At 38.1% G+C, this 24,320-nt stretch overlaps 1 protein-coding gene across 1 annotated transcript in view; it reads left to right on the forward strand.

Moving 5' to 3' along the window:
- The window catches only part of LOC139742889 (uncharacterized), a 100,435-nt gene extending 81,695 nt beyond the window's left edge, over positions 1-18,740 (forward strand). The window contains exons 6-7 of the mRNA XM_071653399.1: positions 504-566; positions 18,603-18,740. Of these exons, the coding sequence (XP_071509500.1) occupies positions 504-566; positions 18,603-18,740 (201 nt within the window). The remainder of the gene's footprint in view (positions 1-503; positions 567-18,602) is intronic.
- Positions 18,741-24,320: the final 5,580 nt, after the last annotated feature.

Below are 24,320 nucleotides of genomic sequence, written 5' to 3' on the forward strand. Positions count from 1 at the left end.
CTATTTGAACATGCACATCTGCAAATGTCTGTTTATCATTTTATTATATATCTGATAACCAGCTTCTGGCTTAGTATGTAACTCTCATTCTTTCTTCTTTGCTTTTCTCTCATCTTTACTATGAACCCATAAATTAATATTTTTTGTTCTAAATTTCTTTTTCTATACACTGTACATCCTTCAGTCCAGGGACCATTCTTCCAAAGGTCTGTCCAGATAGAAATTTAAACAGAAATGTATTAAAACAAAATGAATATTACATAAACATATATTTCCATATCTCTTTTTCCTTCCAGTATAGTGAAGGCAAACTATCCTTTTTTGAAGGTTTGAATGTATGCTGTTAAGAATAATTTAAACTTAATATGTGAGTAAAAAGAAGAGATATTAAAAAAAATATATAAGACCTTTTTTTTTTTCTTTGGTGTGTGAGTGTATGTAAGAACTTCAGGAGGAATTTTTCATTTTTGTTGCATTCTTTCATTTCCATTGATTTATTGCAGGAGAGAGCAGTAACAGCAGAGAACACGATAACCAAGCTGAAAGCTGAAATCAAACAATTAAAGGTAAGCTCCTTTTTCCGGAGTCCCTGCCCAGTAACTGAAAAATCTACAAATATCTGTGTGTCGCTTGTGTCACCGAGTTACCCACTGATGGGAAAACATTTTGGGTTTTCATCCCTCCGTCCAGCAGGAAGCCAAAGGTATTATTCAAATCTTAGATTCAGAAGAAAAGTGTTCAGATATCAGTCTATGTGGTATGTATGATGTGGATTACAGTCAGGAGGAAAGGAAAAGTGTGTTACATCAGCATTGATATGCATCATATTTGTATCAACTGATATTCGTCAACATTGAAGCTGATATTTCCAACAGTTATGAAGATACTGAAAACATATGTGACCATGCATCACAAAACCAACTAAAAGTTGCCAGACATGGATTTTTAGTTAAGGGTAGATTCTGAAAGAGCAGACTCTAAGCTTTAAAATGATTTATTACTCAATTCAAATGGACTCTCCTAACCTATCTAAATATTGGAAAGAAAGCACACGCTCTGGAAATTGTGAACTGAGAAAACAAGCTCTGAAGTACAGGGTCTATTCAAGCACTTAATCTTTACCAAACCATGCTAGCTGTGCGATGAATGGGACAAAAACAGGATGTAAACCACCGGAGCAACAACAATTAAGGGATTATCAAATTAAGCTGAAATTGCACATGCTCTATTAATACATTCTGTCCATGATTAGTGGCAACTTTCAAAGCAGTAGCATTATCCCTTCAAAAGTTATTAGTGTTGAAAGTGAAGAGTGTGCAAAGGATTTTCAAGAAATGACAAAGGGCCTTTAAGACATACCTGATCTTACTACTCTACAAAAGAGGGGTTGTAGAAAACTGCTGAAAACACACTTTTCCATTCATTTTGTGATCCCAAACTTAGGAATTATGTAGAAGAAAAATAGTTCTTTCAGAAAATAAGAAAAACCCAAGATTGACTTGGTTGACCCGTTTCATCTTTTTTCAGTCCTCATGTAAAATCAAGGGTGTGATATTGGTTTTGTGATGCACGGTCACATATTGACAGATAGAAAAAGGGTAACCTAACCCGGAGTACTGTCAGTGTCAGTGGTACTTCACTTTTCTTAGACATTCTTTTCATTTTGTTTTTAACAAACTAGAAAGAACAGATTTGTGTTACAGCAACCCTTTCTTGATAAGCTCATGGTCATGTTTTTTAACCCGTTGAGGACGGTTTGATTTTGCTACAACACGCATTTCCCGTAGATGCTTACCAAAGTATACTCGGGACTCGTCCTCAACGGGTTAACAAACAAACAAATAAACTTCAAATTCATCCCTCCACCTGTTGCTGAAAGTATGGAAATACCCCTGGACCAGATCACTCTTAGGAAATTGCCTTCATCGTTAGAGGAGCATAGATTAGCTTAAAGCGACTTAAAGGGCCACTCCGCACTATGTTCGAGTTAAATTTGTTAATAAAGGGGGGGGGGGGGAAACTGTCATGGAGGTAAAGTTAAAGTCAGACATAATAGAATTGACAAGTCATAGAATTTCAGTGTTTTGTGTGGTTTCAAAAACATCACACCAAACAATCACATATATACAAAACAAATGACATTAGGATGCCAATACCTAATAATTGTCTTATAGGTTTGCAAACAAGAAGCTTGTAGGGTTGGTGGTTTGTAGGTTGATAATTCTGCAATACCTCTTGTATTCATCAATGCTAGATCATAACAACTGCAGAATGATATGATGTGTGGGATATGATTTGTGCTTCTTGAAGTCATATTTGAGGGAATGAAGTAAAGATTTGTGTACAAGCCAATAGGAATCTTGCAAGGTATTGACACTATCACCTCATCTCATTTGCATATCATTTTTTTTGATACTTTAAAATTTCTTACCTTTGTTACTCTAAATATTTTGATTTCAATGTGACTTTCACTGTTCCATCCACTGCTTTTACAGTGTCCATTAAAACAAAAGTGAACCTCAAATGGAGTTTAACTCTTAACACTGTATTCTATTCTTTGAAAAAGGATCTTCTTCTTTTCAACTGTCAATTTGTGGATGCAGCACACAGTATTGAATTGCTTTGAAGGAAACTTCGTTCATATCTACTGCTGATTCTTGTAGGCACATATTGTGTAAAAACCTGTCTTCCCTTCTACACACTGGAGTTTAGAAAGGAATGGGGATTACAAAGTGGATTTTGAGTTAGTGTGAAATTAATAGGGAAGGAGAATGGAATAGAATGTAGTGGTTTGGGAGCAAGAGTGGATTGCAGATTACACGTCTAGGGCTGGGATCTCGGCATATGTGCAAATGGAGCAAATCACATGGATCCAAGATTGCATGATGACTTAATCGTAAAGTTGGACAAATGATCAATTTGAAACAACCTGTCAAGTGACAAGGATCATGAGGAAAAGTTTTTTTTTTTTTTTTTAAGGGGGATGATGAGTAGAACAAAGATTTTGTGGAGAATCCAGAATACATCTGAACCTAATTAGAGAGAGGAAGATGAAGTAGATTTTATGGGAGTTGAGAGGGGGGAAAAACTAAGTGGATGTAGATTGGAGGTTGGGATAATATTTGAGAAGGGCGAGGGACAAGAAAGTATTAAACCTTTTTATGGAGAAAAGAAATGGAAAAAGTCATGGAATTGAGCTTAGGGGATGGGGATTGGGGTTAGAATAATTGCACTAGACTTTTCGGCACGTTTTCTGGAAGGATGCAAGCTAAATATCCAAGACTAATGTTCAAACAGAGTCGTGGCTTGGCAAGTCAAAGAACATTTCAGTGTGGTTTCAAGGTGCAGGTGCTAGCGTCCTAGCTGGATGGAATTGTCGCGGGAAATGACATTTTTCACATGTTCCAGTCTTCCTGTCTGATCCGGAGGGCAGACCAAGCGTCTCTCCCTCTCTTGGCCTTCTGTCTGAGAAAAATTTCAACGGCTGTAAATGTCACAGGTCATTGAACTCTGTCGGCAGACAGGGGATTAATTCGATTAACAAACTTCCAGAGATATGGCCCAGTTTTTTCTTGTTATTATTATTACTAGCCTGAATATAACAACATCAACAAGTGAGACATTGCAAGTGGGTTGTGGAGCATGCACCTACTGTATCTACATCCCCACTTGAGGCAAGACTAATGATGCTTGGTATGAAAGGACTGTGCCTGTATGAAGGCCAAACCAGTGTAAAGTTCGTTGGCCCGTACTAGCAGCTGCTATCCAATTTCCAGACTTTTTTTTTCTTCCTTGATTGGCCGTTGTTGATAGATGCTAGATGTACACCAGACTGACAGGTCCGAATGAGACTACTGTCTTTGCTGTATCTATGAAAGGGGAAACTTGACTTATTAATGTCTTTAGTGCCATTCATCATCTGCTGTGGTACATACACTTGATTTCTTAAACCTGGCGATACGAAAATGTGATGCTTATGTCTCATTAACATTCTGATTTTGTTTCTGGTGGGGAGAGAGAAGTGCTCATGTAAGTCTTTTTCCAATAAAAATTTTATTGTTTTGTTTAACATCTGCTGCAAAATCACTGATGACAGATTAAATGTCATATTGTATTGGATGGCTATGAATGGGATACCAGAGAATATTGCACGAGTTGAAGATGAGTGCAATATTGACCCTAATGAGTGCAATATTCCCCGGTATTCCATGAATTAATGCCATCCAATATATTCGTTATCATCTATGATCATTATGTAGAGAAAGCATGAACTGCACAAAAGTACCGTAATTCTACTTGTCTTCGAAGTTGACTCAGCACTGAAAGAGGAGTAGCCCCTATGCAACTAACTGCGTATGAAGCAAGCAACAACTAGCAAGATGTTTGTGCGCTTGTATACAAATGATGCACAGGATAGAGTGCATTAGTGGAGGCGTATAGTGCACTCGAGGGTATTTACAATTGTGAAACATGCACGAGGCGAAGCCGAGTGCATGTTGCACTACATTGTAAATACCCGAGAGTGAGCTATGCCTCCACTAACGCCACGAAATAATCCTGTGCATCATTTGTTTTATAAAATGGGTCAAAAATTCGAAAACTAACAGCATTTTTCAGCATTTCTCACGTACCTTTGTGGGTCAAGACGTCCGAAGATGTTCGTCCCAAACATTTACGCACGTCGCACTCATAAATCCCGCACATACAGTATAAGTATGACAGATGATGGGGGGTTGGGTTTCCGGACACTTAAGTTCCCACATGAAAACTTACTTATTTTACATAGAATATGCACCCTTTACCTTAAAGACTTGATATAGACTCCTCATATAGGCCTACTAGACAACATACTCTGAAAACGGCGTGAGAATTAACCTGCTAAATCGTTGAATTTGCCCTTCAAAGTGACTCCATGTACGTGTCCAGTCCCATAACGCTTGGTCTACTGTACTGTACAAAGTGTACGTAGAAGAGTATACGTACGCCACACATGTTATGCACAAGGGAAGAAAGGCCGGCCAGCCGGCAGCCTGAACTAGAAGTTGTTTACAGGATTGACAGCGCGTACTGTATGTATGCATGCAATTCAAAGGAGCTGCCACGCGCACAGACGATCGGCAATAGGATTTAACCACGGTGGATTTAACATGCAGTGCGATGGGACTAGAATAACCAAAGCACACGTGACTCATTTCAGCGCTTCCTATTGGCTACATTCTTGAACCCATTTTATAATGAATTGTAACAAGATTTTGCACACTAGTAGCAAGAGTTCACGCACTCAGCAAGCGCTCGCAAGGAGACAAAATACGGCCCAGTATTGAACAGTAATTATGGTAGCCTATGGGTAATTGATTTATCAGCCTATGCATTTTGTTCAATATGCTCTGATTTTGAACGGTAGACATTGAGCGGACAACAGTATGCATTTTTAATTTGCCGGTATGATGTCCTATATAGATGATATTATATAATACTATACATAATACCCTACACAATATTGTATGTACAATTAGTTCCAAGTGTGTTCCTGTGCAGTTAGGGATAATAGAAGAGAGACTGCAATATTACTCAATACAGTAAAGATACCATTGCTTGCTAATCTACACAGTGCGGATGTCATAACTGCTACCTCTGCTGTTGATGCAAGGTGCATTTTGTTAATACACTACTGTGCATCGTTAGAAAACAGTTGAGCATGTAGTGAACAGTAACCATCATGTATAGACCCTTCCAGATCATATCAAGCAAAAAACAATGAACATACAAATGTATGTAAACAGAGGCCTCTGTTGACTGACGACCAAAACAACTTCATGACATGAAATTATAAGGACTCATGAACAGTCTTGCGGGTTAAAGTTGTCTGAATGCTTACATATGGCACTTTTCCAAGAATTACATCAGCTGTTCACAAGATTTGCATTCATTTGAATGTTGTAAAAACGTTTGTTGATTTGAATACAAAACATGCGCACAACACAACCTGTTCTTTCTGTACGGCTTTTACTGTAGTGAGTGCAAAATCGGTCTCTTTCTCCTTTTTTTTTCTTAAAATTTGTTCTTAAAATTTCTTCCTCTCAAAGTGACTCAGCATGACTCTTAATCTGACCCCTTACTAACTTCCTGCCTCCTCGGTAGAGGCGTAATCCTGCACCACGAAAGATAACACTAAACAAAACATTTGTGGTCGCTGCACTCTAGACATCCACAGAGCAATAAGATAAACAGAGCAACAGAGTATTCGCAAACATGTGCATTTTATCAGCGCATGCTTTACATGAATGTTAACACCATGTTACGGCAAAAATCGGGGAGAGGTCAAAAAGGGGGTAGAGCAGTGAGTGAAGACAGCAGGCAATACACCGTAGCTGTTGGAGAAAGGGGAAAAAAAAGAAACAGGCAAACCTGTTCAATGTTATTCAATCTCTGCTTCATCATGTGCATAGAGTGAAGAGGCAATATAATGTGGTAGATTGGCTAGCGTGTTTGTTTTTTAATTTTCTTTTACAATGGACTCGATAGATGTCTTTGCATAGTCTTGCAATAGCCTATGTTATAGTCTTCATAATCTGTGCTGTGGAATGTTCTACCTGGAACTTGTTTGGACTAACGCAGTGTTGCACGTACTGACAGGGCATGCGAAGTTCTTACAAACTTCTTTGTGGAATATTTTTGACATACAGTACATTTGAGTTTTCAAACAATGCATATTTTTCAAGGAATATTCTTTTTGTACAGCACATAAATCTATGCTATACCTATAGCATATAACACAGTGGCTAGACATCTTTTGCTTGTTTGTTTGTTGCTGTTTTCACAGTTGTGATGCAATCGACAGGTGGCCAACAAACATGTTTTCGAAATAGAACTGTTGATACGTCTTTGTCAAGATAGTGTTAAGTGCTCTAGTGTAAACACAATTACCACAATTAGCATGTTGGCCCATCATTAATGAAGTCCAGACAAATTCTTATCAGGACTTGGACACTGGGGCAGAATGATTTTTTTGATGACAGATTCAAAACAGCAGTGTCACCACTGATTCTATCATTTCTGCAGTGAGACTGATAGTGGGTACACTCATTCTGTTTTTGTCCAATTACTGAAGCTTTGTGGTCACACGTGTCATCGTCTGTAGCCGCAAAGTCAACACTTTTAAGTCTCACAGTGCTGGTAGGTGCAACGCAATGCCTCTGTGTTTGTGTGTGTGGTCTATATATAACATAATTCCACTCTTTTGCTGTATGTTGTATTTTTTTTTCACTTTATTAGCTACTTACCTGACAAATGAGATGCTAGATGTTTATGTTATCAAGTTGTAATTTCTAGTTTTTGTAAAAACCAAAAAGAACCCCAAAAACAAAACAATGTTGTACACAGGAAGGATGTAATTTTGTTATTTATATCCAGATTACATTATTTTGTAGTAAATTAATATTTATATTGATGTTAATATAATTAATATCAAATATGAATGATATATTAATATTGTCATTTAGGCTATATAATATAATATTGCCTTGGTATTATTTGAATGGTAACAAATAAATACCATAAAAAAGTGTGTGTGTGAGAAAGAGTGTGTAGAGATGATGTGTATGAAAGTGAGCACTTTAACCCATTGAAGACTAGTCTAGAGTATAGTCAGTACTTCGACAGGTGTCTATGGGAAACATGCATTGTAGCAAAATCAGTTAGTCCTCAACGGGTTAATGGGAACCAAAGCAACCCTGAGAGGAGGGAGACTGTTGACAGTCCTATGGACACCCTCTGTTTCAGGCCGTCAGACTCGGATGCCAGCAGACAGGTGATTGGAGTAAGCTGAATCACATGTCGACTTGCTTGTCCCAAATAACAGTCCCGTCTCCATGGCAACAGTCCACACAATTTGCCGCATTCATTAGGTCAGGCAGACAACATAGAAAGCATGAGAGTGAGACAGGGGGAAAGAGGAGAAGAGAGGGAGATAGAGAGAGAAAGAGAAGGAGAGCATGGGGGAGAAAGGGAAATGGTTTTTAGGGAAGCTTCCTCCTATTTGTTTCTGAAGTTCTGCTTGACATGTCAGGGTGACTTGTGGCTGCATAATACTTATTCATACTTATGTAATAAGACAAGTTTGAAAAGCACTTTGTGTGCAGCAAGATTTGTAAATTCTAATCACTTTCCAGAGACTTTACTTTATTTATTATACTTTCTTGGTACGTATGGAAATTTCTCATCATTACAGAATTTCCAAGAGGGAAAATTGCTCACTATGGATTAGATCACTTTGTACCACAGTATGGTGAAGAAATTCCACTTATGTCGCACCCTAAAATGTGTAAAATAGTGATGTTAGGACTGCTTCCATATATAATGTACATCAAGAAAAATGCATGTCATGTGAAGAACTAATTATAAAAAAAAATACACACATTGAATCAATAGAAGCAAAAGTGATAGCAGTTATTGATTTTCATGGCTTTAAGTGAGAACCAAGGAACTATCACATTCCAGCATAAAGAATCATATTATAGACATTACAGTGCAGATTCCATTTGAATGGGTATGGAATCATTGAAGAAAGCATGCATGTGAGGTCAAGTACTCTGAAGAGCATATAGAACTGAAATAGCAATGAAAACAAACTTTTTGTACTTACCAGATATCTAAAAGATCAGTATAGATCTTTATTTTCACCTGCTATAGAGTTACATTTATTAAATTGAAGTTTCTCTCTTTGATTACATCAGCATATCTTCTTTTTTAATTTTTATTCTTGAAAATAAAAGATACAATAGTTATCTTTCAGAATGGTAAATATTTAACACATTTTTGGGGGTCATTTTTTCCATCAACTGAAATAAGACCCGTTCTGATTTGAGGGATTATATTGGTGACTGGCCATTATGCCAGCATGCATCTGAAGTATATTCTTCAGATCTAAATCAGTACAGACTGATTCATCATCAAGATCTCTCCTCCTTTCAGTAAAGGTCAAACTTTGTTACATCTATTTGTAAGCCATCTTGCGAGTCCCATCAGTGCAGTTGTACTCAGCCCTGTCCTTCTTCCCAAATGTTTGCCGTGTTGCCACGGCAACTGTGCCTCAGCTCCCAGACCACTGATGTCCTTCGAAGCAAATGAAACACACAGGGAAGACTTTAAAAGAGGCAGGGCTTAAAAAGGGGTGAAATGGCTCTACAGTTTCAGTGCCTTAAAGACACTGTCTACCATTGGGAGCAGTGATTTTAAAAATGTTCGATTATCACATTTGATGCATATGTGTAGGTCAGTGGTATCACAAAATATCTTACCATTTAAAAATTGTGCAATAAAGCCTAAAATATAAGGAGATATTTTTCTCAATAAACCATAACTGAGATGGTTTAGTTTAGAAACAATTCTATTATAACTATTGTTCACAAATGTTATGTAACAATACTTGACATTGATTATCCTGATCAAAATTCTTACATTGATTGTTTCTATCTGTAACTCACATGTTAGAACTGTTTTGAAGCACTAAAGCTGGGTTTTTGTTTCATCTGCAAGTGGTAAATAATGCCTTTTAAAGTCCATCATGTTGCTTGTTACGAGAGGAGTATTAATTGTCAGGAGAAAGTTGTTTTGACAGAATTGAGAAAAATAGATATCAGTCATGGAGTGGGAAATGTTAAACATGATATAGTTTTGTTTGTGTGTGGTAGTCATAAATGAAGCAACTTTTGGTATGAAATGGAAGCACTCATATGATAGAGCCAGATAAGATGTATTGCAGATAGTGGGAGTGTAGGATTTCAGCTTTTTGTCAAGTTATATCCATATCATGATTAACTTTAAAGGACAAGTTGACCTTCATAAACATAAGGATTGAGAAAATGCAACAATATTAGTAGAACACATCAGTGAAAGTTTGAGGAAAATCGGACAATCGATTCAAAAGTTATGAATTTTTTAAATTTTTGTGTTGGAACCGCTGGATGAGGAGACTACTACAGCTTGTGAGTCATATGCGTACAACAGTATAAAGAAAATGTAAAAGAAAATTCAACACATTTTCACTTTTTTCGCATAATAAAAGAGCACTTGACTTGCCTCTTTCTAAAGGTAGGGGGAATAATATTACCCATAACATTTGTCGGTAAGGAGTCAGGGGAATGTGTACTTTTTTCAAAAGATGGAATTTTGTGAAATTCTCTTTATATTTTCCTTATATTGTTGTACGCATGTGACATCTAAGTTATTCATGCACTGCAGTAGTCTTCTCATCCAGCGGGTACTGCACAAAAACTTCAAAAATTTATAACTTTTGAACCGATGGTCTGATTTTCCTCAAACTTTCAATGATGTGTTCTACTAATGTTGCTACATTCTCTTAATCCTTATGTTTATAAAGGTGAACTTGTCCTTTAAAATCAATGTCTGCTCATATTTACACCTAAAATTCTGTTTGGTTACTCTCTTTCCAAGCAAGCAAAACAAGAGGAGTTTGAATCTTTTTTTTTTTAATTTGTCTTTGTCATTGCCAGAATATTGTCGTGTGTTTGCATATTTTGGTCAGTATTTTACACTACAAAACATACATTTAAAAAACTTCACGAACAGAGTGTTGTGCATTTGATAATTTGTGTCTGTCATACAACTCTCACGTTCTTTGGCTCAGTTTTCCTTGAGCTTACTGTATATCTCTCACTACCACTGCTTAAATAGGGGATCGCATAGAAAGTCTGCAGCATATTTGACGGGGCAGCGCTAAGAGGGTTAGTCTGGATGACTGGCTAAAACCAACACACGTACACCTGCTCCAAGAATGACTCGACCACTTTGAATAGATACAGCCAACGGATTCACGGGTGCTTACTAACTCTTGCCTGAGTATTATAGACCTCAGCTCATATGGCTTGACCAAATGACATGACTATAAATAGCAGGAGGAGATTGGGAGAGCTGTGTGAGCGTGGGGCTAAATTTGTACCCCTGTAAATTCGTGCCCCTATAAATTCATACAGCATAATATTTGCATGTAACAGACCATATAAGCGTGAATCACGGTGAAATGCAAGTGCGGGCGATAATTGAAGCGGAGGAAATGAAGTTTAAAAATATCGCATCCTCTCTTTTACGCCTGATGCCGTCCCCGGTGCCAGTCGAAAGATGGTTTAACTCATCGAAAAGTATGTCCCCTAGATTTTGCCAAACTAGCCGTATTCCCCCCTTGCTTAAATATTATACCCATAGATAGATTTGAGTCTCGATCCCTATCAGTAAAAAGAGCATTTGAGATGTTGACCTAAAGGAAGCAAACTAAATGCCTAGCCATAGCTCATATACATATGTGGATGGAATGATGGACTTTTTTTCCTTCCTACATTGTTAGATTACAGAAGATACCATTCCAATGGCCTTTATCTGGCAACTTTCATAGGCCATTGTCCATTTCTCCTGTGATGTATGACCATGATGAATGTATACACACCTTATATTTTGGTACTCTGTGGTTGAGTTAGAAATCCATGGCTCTGCTGGAGTAGTCAGCCCAAGTTTCAGCTCCCTTTCAAAATGACACATTATATGTTAGTAAAAAATATATATATATTCTGTTTCATCACATTGGACTGTACAATGGAAATTGTAACAATGATACATTTTGATGCATATGAGTGCTGTTTTCTCCAGCTGATGTTTACTTTCAAACAAGATATGTATGTAGATTGTTTTACATTGGGGTTGTGATATACCGAGGTACCCGAGGAGTACTTGAATTGAAAGCAGATATCTTTATGAATTGTCTGTGATATCTGTCTGTGATGTGTCAGAACTTTTTTTTCTCAAGATAAGTAAATCCGTAAAAGAGTACTGTAAAAGTGGATATTTTTACTTGGAGTAATTTTTCGCTCTCAGCTGGGCAAGATGAATTTTGCGTGTTTTTAATGCTGCAGAATTGAGACATGAACTACTGAAACATATAGCAAGGAAAAATATTCACATTCTTTTATTTTGCTCTGGTTTCTGGTTGCGCAAAATGCTTGAACATTTCCACACCCTGAAAATTTCCACTTTTACAGTAACTTTGCAAATTATATATAGCATGTCAAATATACAGGGTATCTATACTGGTGTAATGATCATATAGGGCAAATCTAATGCTGTAAGAGGGGATATTTTCACATGAGAATTTTTTTTTTTGCTTGGCCAGGTATCAAAGATCAATTCGATATGTATTTGATTGCATGGAATCACTGACATTAATTGCTAGAACATAGGTGAGCAAAACTATTCTTGTACTTTTATTTTCACACTAGTTTCTGGTTACGCAAAATGCGCAAAAGTTTCCACACCGCAAAAAGTTTCTTCTTTTACTGTACATAGTGTAGAAAGGCCAAAGTTGGTATTGCAAAATAGTTTGTGTTTGTTGTGCAGAGACAAAACAAAGCAAACAAGATAAGAACAGCAGAATTTATTGACAATTCTACAAACAAGCTTATGTAGTTAAACATTGTTTATAAATTTCTTCAATGGAAAGCCATGATGAATTTGGGATGCCTTTGACAAAACGGATATAGAATAGATATACCAGGTAATCATATGTTTAACCCAAGGGGGGTGGGGGTGAAAAAACGAACATGTAATTTAACACTCATGATTCAGCGTAGTACATGCTGCTTTTTAATGCACGAAACTCTATCCCTCGAAAAGGCGAAAGAGGGAAGTGTACCTGCACAGTGTGGACAAAGAAAGTAGAGTTTGTTGCACTTGAAAGTGATAATTATGTTATCACCACTGAGGCTTGCTTCTGCTGGGCCTAAATATAGAAATCTCTAGATGCTATTTAGGGAAAGCCCAAGGTAAAGAGGTAAATGGGGGGGGGGGTGAGAGACAGGAGGGAGGGGAGAGAGGGAGCACCCTCACTGCATGCTGTACATGAGAATGAGTGACTGATACAAATGCTAGAGCTCTGATTTGAAGTTGGGGGGGGGGTGTTATGTGATGGTTGAAGGGGGAAGGGGGGGGGGGGGGGGACCAGAGAGAGAACAAATGATTGGAGACAATTGGCAGTGATAAAATGACGACAAGGTGAGTTGTAGTGGTTTAAAGGGGAAGGCTAGTAACTGATCAGTGGGAATCAGTGGAAATGCTGGGAGATGATTGTTCCAATCCTTATGGGATTCATTCAAGAGTTCATTGTATATCTATTGTTGTGTGAAAATGATTTGCTTCAGAACGGTCTCATATTCAAGTAATGTGCAGATTAATGCTCCGTCACTGACCAGGGATGCTAACCTGGAAGCATTAAACTGCACATTACTTGAATATGAGACCATTCTGAAGCAAATCATTTTCACACAACAATAGATATACAATGAACTCTTGAATGAATCCCATAAGGATTGGAACAATCATCTCCCAGCATTTCCACTGATTCCCACTGATCAGTTACTAGCCTTCCCCTTTAATAGCTGACACCACTCAGACAGGTGGTGCACCATAAGGTGATGGCTGTGAGATTATCAGAGCTTGGAGTTGAAGGGAGTGAAGATGCATGGTGACCAAGTAGGCCCTCTTTCATACCATGGACCTAATAAACATGGACATTCATTGTATCATTAATTAATTCATGCACCCGTACATCTCAAAAGCACCACAAAGACATTTTTAGCATGCTTCACTGCTTTGATCCAGTGATCATCACTGCCAGCAAGCCGGGAGAAGAACAAAATGGAGATTCAAGAAATCTAAAACCATATGCGCAGAAGAAAATAACTCACAAAAATCAAGTAAAGTGAATGTGCAGTTGTGGTGTATGTTAGGAAATCATACCTCAAACAATTTCGCTTGGGAGAAGCAGGCAGTTTTTAAAAGAAAGCTAACATTTTGGCAGAATGATTGTCATTTGTGATCTCAATATTTCACTTTTCTCCAGCTTATTCCAGAGCAAAAAGGGATGGTAATGATAGAGAACAGATATATCTTGCCATTAGGCAAGGTCTTATGCATGTGCGAATCAGCAATTACCCATCTTTTGACACAAAATTTGTAATGATCACAGGTTTGCTGCTCTTCATCATCTGTATTCATTCAAAGACATTTCCATCTGAAAAAAGGCACATCAACAAAACAAGACTGAAATGAGGGAAATGATTCTTCCGTTAGTGACGATACATGATTACACAATCATTATTGTCAAGACACCTGAATGTACTCATTAAAATGCACATAATCAGGTGTTGGTGATGATCATTACATCAAAGAAAGACTGCCATGAATAGTCCATGTTGTATTAGGTCCATGGTCATACACAACCTCTAGTATGTGTAGGTTGGCAATGATCAAAGTTGCTGTAAATGCTTTGGGAACGGGAGCACAGACTTCCTTTGCCTTCAGACAATTGAGAGAATTCGTTAAAAAAGGAATCTACTGTGATGCTATACTTTCAACCAATCAGGAGCCATGTTTGGACTTCTATTTTGTTTAATACTTAACTTCAAAAGTTTTCTTTCATTTTTGTCATCATCTAGTTATCATCACTATTATGATATCTAATATTATCGACGTTGTCATTATCTGTATTAACTTTTTTGAATTATTAGCATTATCATTATCATTATTTTTTAGCATTGTCACCATATGGCTATTATTACTTTGATCATTGTCTTGCAGTTCATAAGTGGATACGTGAAGAACTATGATAAGGTTTCATGAGAGCTCAGCCTAATCAACACTGCTTTGCTCCTCTAGCCTGTGTTTGACATTAGCAAAGGTGAATTCAGTCATTGCCATGGCAACCATACAACTTCCTCAGGGGTCATTAGGACTTCTTGTGTATTGGCCAGAATAGATTTGGGACACCATCGCTAATCTTCCACAGACTAGCAAAAAAAAACCAACTCAAAACAAAAACACAAAACAAAACAAAAACGCAAGTCATGTGCCATTGAACACTGAAAATATCGATCGGGCACCAGGTATGAATAGAGTGTTCGCTGACGGGGCTCACAGATTCGTTTGTAATACACAAATTGAGGCACCTGAATGGGCTCAGCGAATACCAAAATCTTCTGAGCTCAGCCTTGATCGTTATGTACATCTTCATACAAATTTCATAGCAACACAGGCACAGGTACATGGGAAAAAAGTAAATATTACAGTGATAAATGCAGTTTTCCTGCAGAACAAGAACAAATGCTGATAGTAGAAACTCTAATCTTTCTATCAGTGTCATTTTTCTGGGCAGTATAACACAAATAAACATGAATTTAGGCCACAAATGCAGACACTCTTGACTACATTTTGGGAACATGGTATACCAGGTTTCCTTTAATAAGGAGCGGGTTAAGTGCCATGTTGAATGTCACGGCTGTGATGTTTCCCAAGGATTTGCGTGTGCGGTGAGTGCGGAGCTGTGGATGAGCAGACGGACAGTCTGTAATAGTTACCGCATGTTAGCCTGTTCTTACCACCACCACCACCACCACCACCACCTGTGGTGCCTTGTCAAGGCACTCTGATGTGAGTGTGTGTATCAGTGTCGTCTGGAAAAGTGCCTCTCACCACCACTGCTACGCAGCCAGAAATTGGGGCTCTGCAGTAAGAACATGGTGGGTCTGTAAGTGGCAGCAGGTTTGTGCAGGCTGGGGCACCGGTATGATGGGGATGGTTGGCATAATCCTGTAAATAAAAGAAAGCTGTGGTCACTAAGACCCAAAATATCATCATTTCTCTCAAGTAAATATTCAGTACTCCTGTATTCCTTTATTTCTCATGTTTTATGTGAATCCTGGCAGCACTGATGCATGTTTCGACACAGTATGCTTAATAGCCATTCCTTTTCAATTATTTTCATAGTTTGGTGCACTGGTTTAGAGCTCTTCAGAAATTAGTATATATATGCCTATCAAACATACAATAGCAGCGGAACTTTTTTTTTGTGAAGGTGGAGAGGCTGCAGGTCATTGGTAGCCTATTCCCCCCCCCCCCCCCCCCCCCTTAGCTAGGAAGAATGTAAGGCCATTAACTTTGGGGGGTGGGGGGAAATGGATGATGTCTTTTTTCCCCCATGATTTTTTTTTAAAATCCATTAATTTTTCTTTTATCTTTTTACAAACAAAAAAACAAAAATTGAGGGGGGAGGGGACTGCAGCCCCCTCACCGATTCCGATACGTAATCACTGTATGAAGTTTGTTGTTGTTTATCAACAAGGGAGACGTAACCGCAAAACATGTTGGTTTGAATGCATTTCGTGAAGTGACAGCAAGTGAAAAGCAAAGGGTTAAAATGAATCTTCCATTTAACCTTCTCAGTACCAGCACCTCAAAATGCCATTTACATTGTATACAACCTGGTTGCCAATGATTCTGACAGGATTGATACTGTATACGCTGTTATTTTCGCGTACAGATATTTTCGCAAGTGAGAAGGTCACAGACATTTTCGCGAGATGTTGTTTTCGCGAATTGACACAGAGGCCCTCATAAGTGCACTACTACCTTAGTGTATGGTGACATTTTCGCGTGTTGTTAAATTCACGGTCCAACTGTGATTCGCGAAATTCGCGAAAATTAAACCCTTGGGAAAATAACAGCTTATACAGTATCAGACTTGACTTGATATCACATTTGCCTGTGAATGCTTTTGAATGCTTTTGAATGTCTTTGTACTGCATCGGTCCAAGCGATATCAGATTGCATTCTACAACAAACAGGGAAAGTACTGGGTAATCGTTAGTTGCACAGTTTGTTTTAATGTCATCCAATATCACACTATATATGCAGAGCTGCCATGTGGTATGTTTATATGATTTTTTTTTCTCATCAGATATAGAAAAATGAGGTCTTTTTAAATGAAAAATGTGTGTTTTTTTTTTTACCTGAAATTTTATTAAGTATGCTTGATTATTGCCATTTCCCACTTTGAACCAAAGTATATTTTTGTTTGTTTCCATTTTTTTTTGTGGTGATTACAGTCAGAATTTGAAAAAAATACACTTTTCTTGAATTTTCAGTTATAGGTGATTGTCCACGTAAGTGAAACAATGTGTGTTTGCTGTCACTGTCAACTACAACTAACTCATTTATTTCCAAATCAGTTGTCAGTTGCTATGCATATGATGTGCTCTGCCCATTAAAAATATTCTGATACATAGATTTCAAACTAAGTCAAGCTTTTCTTGATAACAAACATTTCAAATGAAGATTTGTATCACCCCACAATAAGAAGCAGATGTATGACAAAAAACAAACAAACACAAACAAACAGAACAGAGTTTGTATCATGCTATCGATCATTTCAGCTTGTGCATATTCCCATAAACCGTAACGGTTAGGCAAAGATGAAATTCACTTGTAATGCCACAAATAGATGTAATGATGTTCAGACAGACTATCCCATCTTTCCTTTCCCCCAATATCATCCCACTGCGTCCTTCCTTCCCTTGTGGAATTAAATGTGTTATTATGCACATCCTGGGAGGGGGCTTCTTGTTGCCAGGGGCAACACGGACATGACTTTGTCAGGCGAGGTTGATACAGGCAAGCGTCTCATTTCCCCCTGGCTCCGCAAGCGGAGTGTGTCATGCTTGCCACACAGGAACAGCTCTGTCAGACTAGACTCTGCCGCCAGTCTTTTCGGTCTATATCGTAACAACATGCATGAATTGACAAGGGCACCCATTGTCTTGGGCATCATTTTATCCGTCGCCAGTCTTCCTAGCAATGCGTATCACCAGAGCGTCATGGGTCGCGGAATCTGTGTCGCGTGTAGTTTGATTGTCTTTCGTGAAGCGCACATGTCACTCATGATGCAGGCCCGATTCATCACTAGGGTACCTGAAGTAACTTTTGAGGCTTCTGAGTGTAAAATAACATAGTTGTGATGTCTCAAGACAATTTTATTATTATGCTCTGTAATTCATTCTCTTTATCATATGATCCAATAAATGGTACAAATCTGCTTTTATAGCTACAGTGCACTCCCGTTTTAACGAACACGGTTATAGCAAAACTCTGGTTACAGCGAAGTAAAAACTCAGGCCGCAACATTATTATTATTTTTTTTGTTTATTCATTCAGTTATAATGAAATTTCGATGTAACGAAAGAAAAGTGCCCCGAGGACCCGAGGACTTCGTTATAATGGGAGTCCACTGTACAACATACACTACAGTTATACATGAAAATGAGAAGACAATACGAAACATTTCCAAGATCCTTTAAAATATGTAGAACCATGTACTAGACAGGGACTGAGATTATTTCAACTTGGAATGAATCTTCAAAATACTAAGTTTGTTAGAAAAAAAGGGTCAAATGTGAACTAGGAAAAGTTTACACATCCAACATCTGAAATTTGCATATTTAACCACATGCTGATGGACAGTGACAGAAGGGGAAATGTCTTCTGTTTGCATTTTAGCAAATGATGTGCACTTTATCATCTAATCTTTTCTTTCTGTCATATGTTGACATGGAAATGAGGGTGAATGAGTATAAACATGGCATTTTGTAGAACATGGCCACCATGTTTGTCATTTTGGGCATGTGCAGAGCTCTGAACAAGTGAGAAGTAACCAGTATGATAATATGCTAAGTAAAGATGTCCATTTTGTGTCTTCGTCTTTGCAGGGCCAGCTGGGTTCTGGGGATTCCAGCAAGCACAAGTCAGAAGAGAACAAAGAACTTCAGGACTTAAAGGAAAAGGCCAATGCAGCCTCCCTCAAATTGGCAACTGCAGCCAAAGAAGCAGAAGCAAATGTAAAGTAAGTGTCTTAAGAATGGTATCACTTTTTTAAATACTTCCAGTTTCGTTTCATGGATGTCACTGATGATATATGATCACACAGCAGTAATTGATACAACAGAAGGTCATATTTTTTAAAATTTTCTCTTCAATATTGTAAAATAACAGGAAAATATCTTTACGTTAAATTGAAGCACTGTTCCAGGTGTATATATTTGTGTTTTTTTCTCGTATAACTCCCCCATGTGCAAAAAAACAACAACACCAAGATGAATTTGAGCTCGATCTGTGATTGTAGTTCATTACACCTAATTAAAAAATCACAAACAGTCTTTAGAAGGTGGATTCACATAATATGGTCCACTTTTCAGGGCATTCATACAGTTGTGTGTTGGTTCAGATTTCCATATTAAGTCACATGGAGAGAAATGGTACCTTGGTACACGCCCACCTAAAAACAAACAAACAAACAAGCCACCACCCCTTCAACTTCTTCATTATTCTCCCTCTTTCATCTTTAACCAAGATGATGACAGTGCAGTGTAACTATATTATGGGCAAAGATCCCTCCCCTCTAAACAATTCTCCCATATGTTATATCTGATGATAAAGATAGATGACAAAACTGCATTGCTAAGTTACCAGAGACCCCTCCCACCTTGGTACACCCCCTTCCTCCCCCCCCCCCCCCATTCCCCCTTTGTCATCTCTTGTGACAAAGACTTCAGAAATTGGGTGCAGTCACCATCTAATCTGTGATTGTTGAGAGATGGACTGGGGCACGTCTAGAAAGCTGAGTTCCTGTTGCAGCCAAAATTAGACCAGGATATTTATTTAGGCTGCTGCTTATTGTCTTCTTAATCATACTCATTCCCTCCCCCTATCACTGACACCATTCGTCTTCTTGTTCTTCTATCTCCTTTCCATTTTTCTTCTTATTTTCCTTCTTCTTTCTCCTCCTCCTTCTCCTCCTCTTCTTCTTTCCCTTCTTTTTCTTTTTCTTGTCATTCTTCATCTCCTTTATCTGTTTCTTATGTTTCTTCTCCTCCATCCCCTTCTTCTTCCCTTTTCTTTTTTCTTCTTTATCTTCTTCAAATTTCTCTTTTCCTGTTCTTTCTCTACTTGTTCTTCTTATCATTCCTTGTCCTGATATTATCATCAATCAATCCTCTATTTGTCACCTGATCTATCTGTGTATCAATTTATCTGTCTGTCTATCTATGTGCTTATTATTGTAGCTATCTATCCAGTTATCTTTCTGTAACTGTACGTCTTTACATTTCCAACTCTGACTCCAGATTTCAGTTTTCAGTCTATCCTTTCACTGAATACTCACCTCACAAGTTTCATCGCAGGGCCAGCACAGTGTTTTCAAAAGTGTGGGGGCCCACTTTCGGGTTTCATGAGCTAACAAGCAAAAAAAAAAAAAAAAAAAAGGTCCTCAGCTCATCTCTCCCCGTCCCCGTCCACTTCCGGGTTTCTTCAGCTGACAAGCAAAAAAAAAAAAAGGCCCTCAGCTCATCTCTCCCCGTCCACTTCCGGGTTTCTTCAGCTAACAAGCAAAAAAAAAAAAAAAAAAAAAAAGGTCCTCAGCTCCTTCTCTCCCCTCCCATTTTAGTGCCACTTACGTACTTCCGGGTTGAAAAAAGTGTGGGGGCCCAAAGTGATGACACCTTATGTATTCCTTTGTATGGTGCACAAAAAGTGTGGGGGCCCTTATGGCCCCCACGGCTGTGCCGCCCCTGCATCGTCTGTTTGTTCTTCTGCTGCCAGAGTTATCCACTGAAGTGACACGCATCAGGGTTCCCTCAGACTTGCCTCCCCAAGTTCCTGCTATTAGGCAAATAATCAACGTTGGTGAAGGTGATGGGACAAACTATCACTTCCGAGGCGATCTGGATGTAGCTATCTTTCCGAAGTGCAGCTGAGGAAAGATAGCGTACACATTCAGATCGCCGAGGAAGTGATAGTTTGTCTCATTGCCTGAAACTATAAGTTGATTATTTGCTTTATATTCCACATCCAGGGTCATAGATACTCCCATTTTATTCCACATCTGAAACCGTTTTAGCTGTCTTTGTGTATCCTCAGGGCTTAGGCTACATAGTTTCATTTAGACGTATGCGTGTAGATGACAAAACAACGAATTTGCTCCGCGCCCTACACGTGGCACCGAAATAAAAGTGCGTTGCACTGTAGTCTATCACTTGACCCAGGTCAAATTATAGACCACAGTGCAATGCACTTTTATTTCGCGTGTACTCAAAATTGTAAGTTATATCGCGTGTTAGGACTGTGTGGACTAAGAGATCAGCAAAACAAAATGACTATCATCATAGAGTGTAATGAACTTTTATTCTCAGGTGATGTGATGGGCAAAACTATGCTTTATCACGTGATCAGCTCATGACCAATTCTATAGCAAGATTCTTAGTATGTGGAACATAATCTGTGATATGCCATGCATATGTCATGCATTTGGTGCCATTCTGTGGGGTGCATGGATTTGTTTTGGCTGTCCAACCCTTTTTGCCATAACTAATTATGATAAAGGATCCCATATCTTGACATCCTAACTTGATATTCTTCTTCTTTTTTAAAGCAGTGATTACAGACAGTCCTGATTCAAACTCTGTTTTTAATTTTGTGAACCTGTCTTTTATGGCATGACATGCACTAGGGACTCTCATAACAATAGGAATATATATCACTCAGCAAGATATGTATCCCCTTCCCCTCCTCTCCCTTGTGTGACATTAGTGAAGTGTAAAAGGGAAAAGTTCATGCATTTTGCATAACTTTTAAATAGAATATAAAAGCTCTTTTTTTGCCTTTTATTATTTCATATATTTGACTTTAAGATGTAGGTATATTGTAGAGGTATAATTACTATGTTATTTGTTTTCTTCATGTTCACTAGTCTTGTACTGTTAGTGAATTTGCTGTTGTAATGCGGACCAGCTATCATTTATTGTTATATGTGCTGCTATAGCCCTGAACAGCTGTGGTAGCAGTGAGCTGTTTGAAATGCTCGTTTGATCAGCATGAACATCCATGTCTTTAAAAACATGTAAAATTCATCTTACCTAGCCGAGCGCGAAAAATGCTCGCACATAATTTCCACTTTTAAAGTACATTCAAGTCTTTGTACTCTTCCCTTTCTTTTCCTCACACACATTGGAGGAGCCAGGGGAGGTACAGAATGACTTGAGGAGTAACATCGCAATAGGCGTTTTCACATCAGCCCGATAAAAATCCAAGCTCGAGATATTTTCCAATTTCCCAAGTCAGAAAATAGCGCGCTATTTCGAAACATCGGGCTGATGTGAAAATGCCTATGATGACTGTATGAATGATGCAACAGCGATAGATAATGCATAATGAGATAAAGGTATTATCTTGTTTCACATTGTTACATCATTGGCATGGAAACGAAGATTAGTATGACACAGTCCAGATAATTGGATTTGTGGTCATGCTGCTGCTCAGCTGTGAGCGTGGGTGGTCCAAACCTTTTTCTCTATTGGTTGCAAGTGTTCTTCTTTTTTTTTTTTCTTTTTGGAATCATGGTTCATGAAGTTACAGTGAAAAATGCACTAGCTGCAGCACATCCATCATTTAGATCAGTCAATAGCTTGCTCATACACCCGTTATTTGAAGCAATATCACAGAATCTGAAAGACACAGGATACTCAAGCTTAACCCTTTGAGGATGGGCTGATTTTGCTACAACATGCATTTCCAATAGACACTTACCCGAGTATACTCGGGACTTGTCCTCAACGGGTTAAGTCAGCACTGTTCACAGCTAATAACATGATGCAAACATGGCACTCTATGCCTTGTTATGATTATGTGATTTACATGAATAAAAACAAGACAAACAAAAAGAATTAATGTTTAAAGGGATGGTACAGTTTTGGTTGAGATGTGGCTTCTGGTTTCCAATGATATTCTATGATTATTTTTCAAGATAATGAGAAACCTCATAAAAAAAAAGATGGAAAAGTATAGAGTTGTAAGAGGAATTCAAAGTTTATTTGATGGAAATTGGTTTTGAAATGGCTGATATATCTCAAACAAAGCAATCCTAATAAAGGTTGGACTCACCTTTTATCAAGATCGCTTTGTTTTACTTTGTTTTTGGATCTCTCAGCAATTTCAAAACTGATTCTTATTAAATAAACTTGGAATTCCTTTTGTAGAATGGTATGCTCTAACATTTCGTAAGTGGTTTATCAGTATCTTACACAAAGTTAAAAGCTCAGTCCTCATTCTCCACCAATACTATACCCACCCCTTTAAGTATTATGTTGTTGTTAAACAGACAGGAAACACGTGTAAAACAGTGGTAAGCCCTTTGCGCTATTTCCTTTATTTCTTGAACTTTTTCTTCCGTTGAGAAGATTTGATAAGGATACAAAGAGAACATGTGGTGAGAACCCAAACCACCAGAATGAATGAATACAGAACCTGATGAGTTTACTTTACTCCCACGCCGATTCTATTTGTTTCTCAGAGGAAGTCTTCAATTGATATTGTTTTTGTAATGCCTTGATCAGAGATGAAATGTCGAACAAGTGAGTAGGATGATTTATCGAAAATTTGAGAAACCACAAAGCACCCTGTTGGTCTCTCATTTAGTATGTAAATGATACAAATAGGACGACGATCCTACGGAAATGGTATATTATATCAATGTGATTATTAAAGTCGGGCCATAAGGAGTCACAACAGGGTCATATACACAATGAAGCAAAAATCCCTGATGCAAGTGAATTTGTTATTGAGCTTCACCGCAAACCACAAAATCCTACAAAGTTTGTGGGAAGGAAAGTGACCCTCATAATTTATTGAAAAGAAAGTGATATTTTGAATGACTCTGCAAAGTCTTGCATGGGCAAGTAAGTAAACTCTGCCTTCTGAATGCAGTGATTGATTAGTTTAGTGATGGGCATGTGCCGACTACAGAAGCACTCATGCAAATGTGTTACAGAGCACACTGAGCGGGACATACATGTACCACATGGTGGAAAGGGACCGCAATTATCACATTTTTGTTGTGGAGACACAACATTTGCTTCCTGCAATAATTACTCTGATGTCATTTTCTCCAAGGACCTAGGGTTAGGATTAGTGCTGTGATAGGGTTTTAGGTTTAGATTGAGGATTAGGATTGCGAGTAGGGGTATGTTTTGTAGGTAGAATGTATGTTTGGATTTATAGCATGCAGATATTTCATGGGAGCAATTGTTGCAGGAGCAAATATGATGGAACCCTTAGTTATAGTTGTTCAAGATGTAGTATTAACAGTAGTAGTAGTAGTAGTAGTAGTAGAAGTAGTAGAAGTAGTTCTAGTAATAGTACTAGTACAATGTAGAAGCATCATCATCATTTTAGATTATTGTCATCATGGATATTATTATCATTGTTATTATCATTAACAATAGTCTTAGTAATAATGGACTGTGTATTATTACAAAGGTGGGAAATGGCTCATTTTCCTTCTGAAAAGGAGAGACTACTTATTTTCTATCCTGCCTTTATGGTTCGTGAATGCAAACATATGCAACCACTTACAAAATGGTCTTGAAAATCCTAAT

The sequence above is a fragment of the Diadema antillarum genome, unplaced genomic scaffold (assembly GCF_040938485.1).
Source record: "Diadema antillarum isolate AM-2024a unplaced genomic scaffold, OU_Dant_1.0 seq00001033_RagTag, whole genome shotgun sequence".
Classification (NCBI taxonomy): domain Eukaryota; kingdom Metazoa; phylum Echinodermata; class Echinoidea; order Diadematoida; family Diadematidae; genus Diadema; species Diadema antillarum.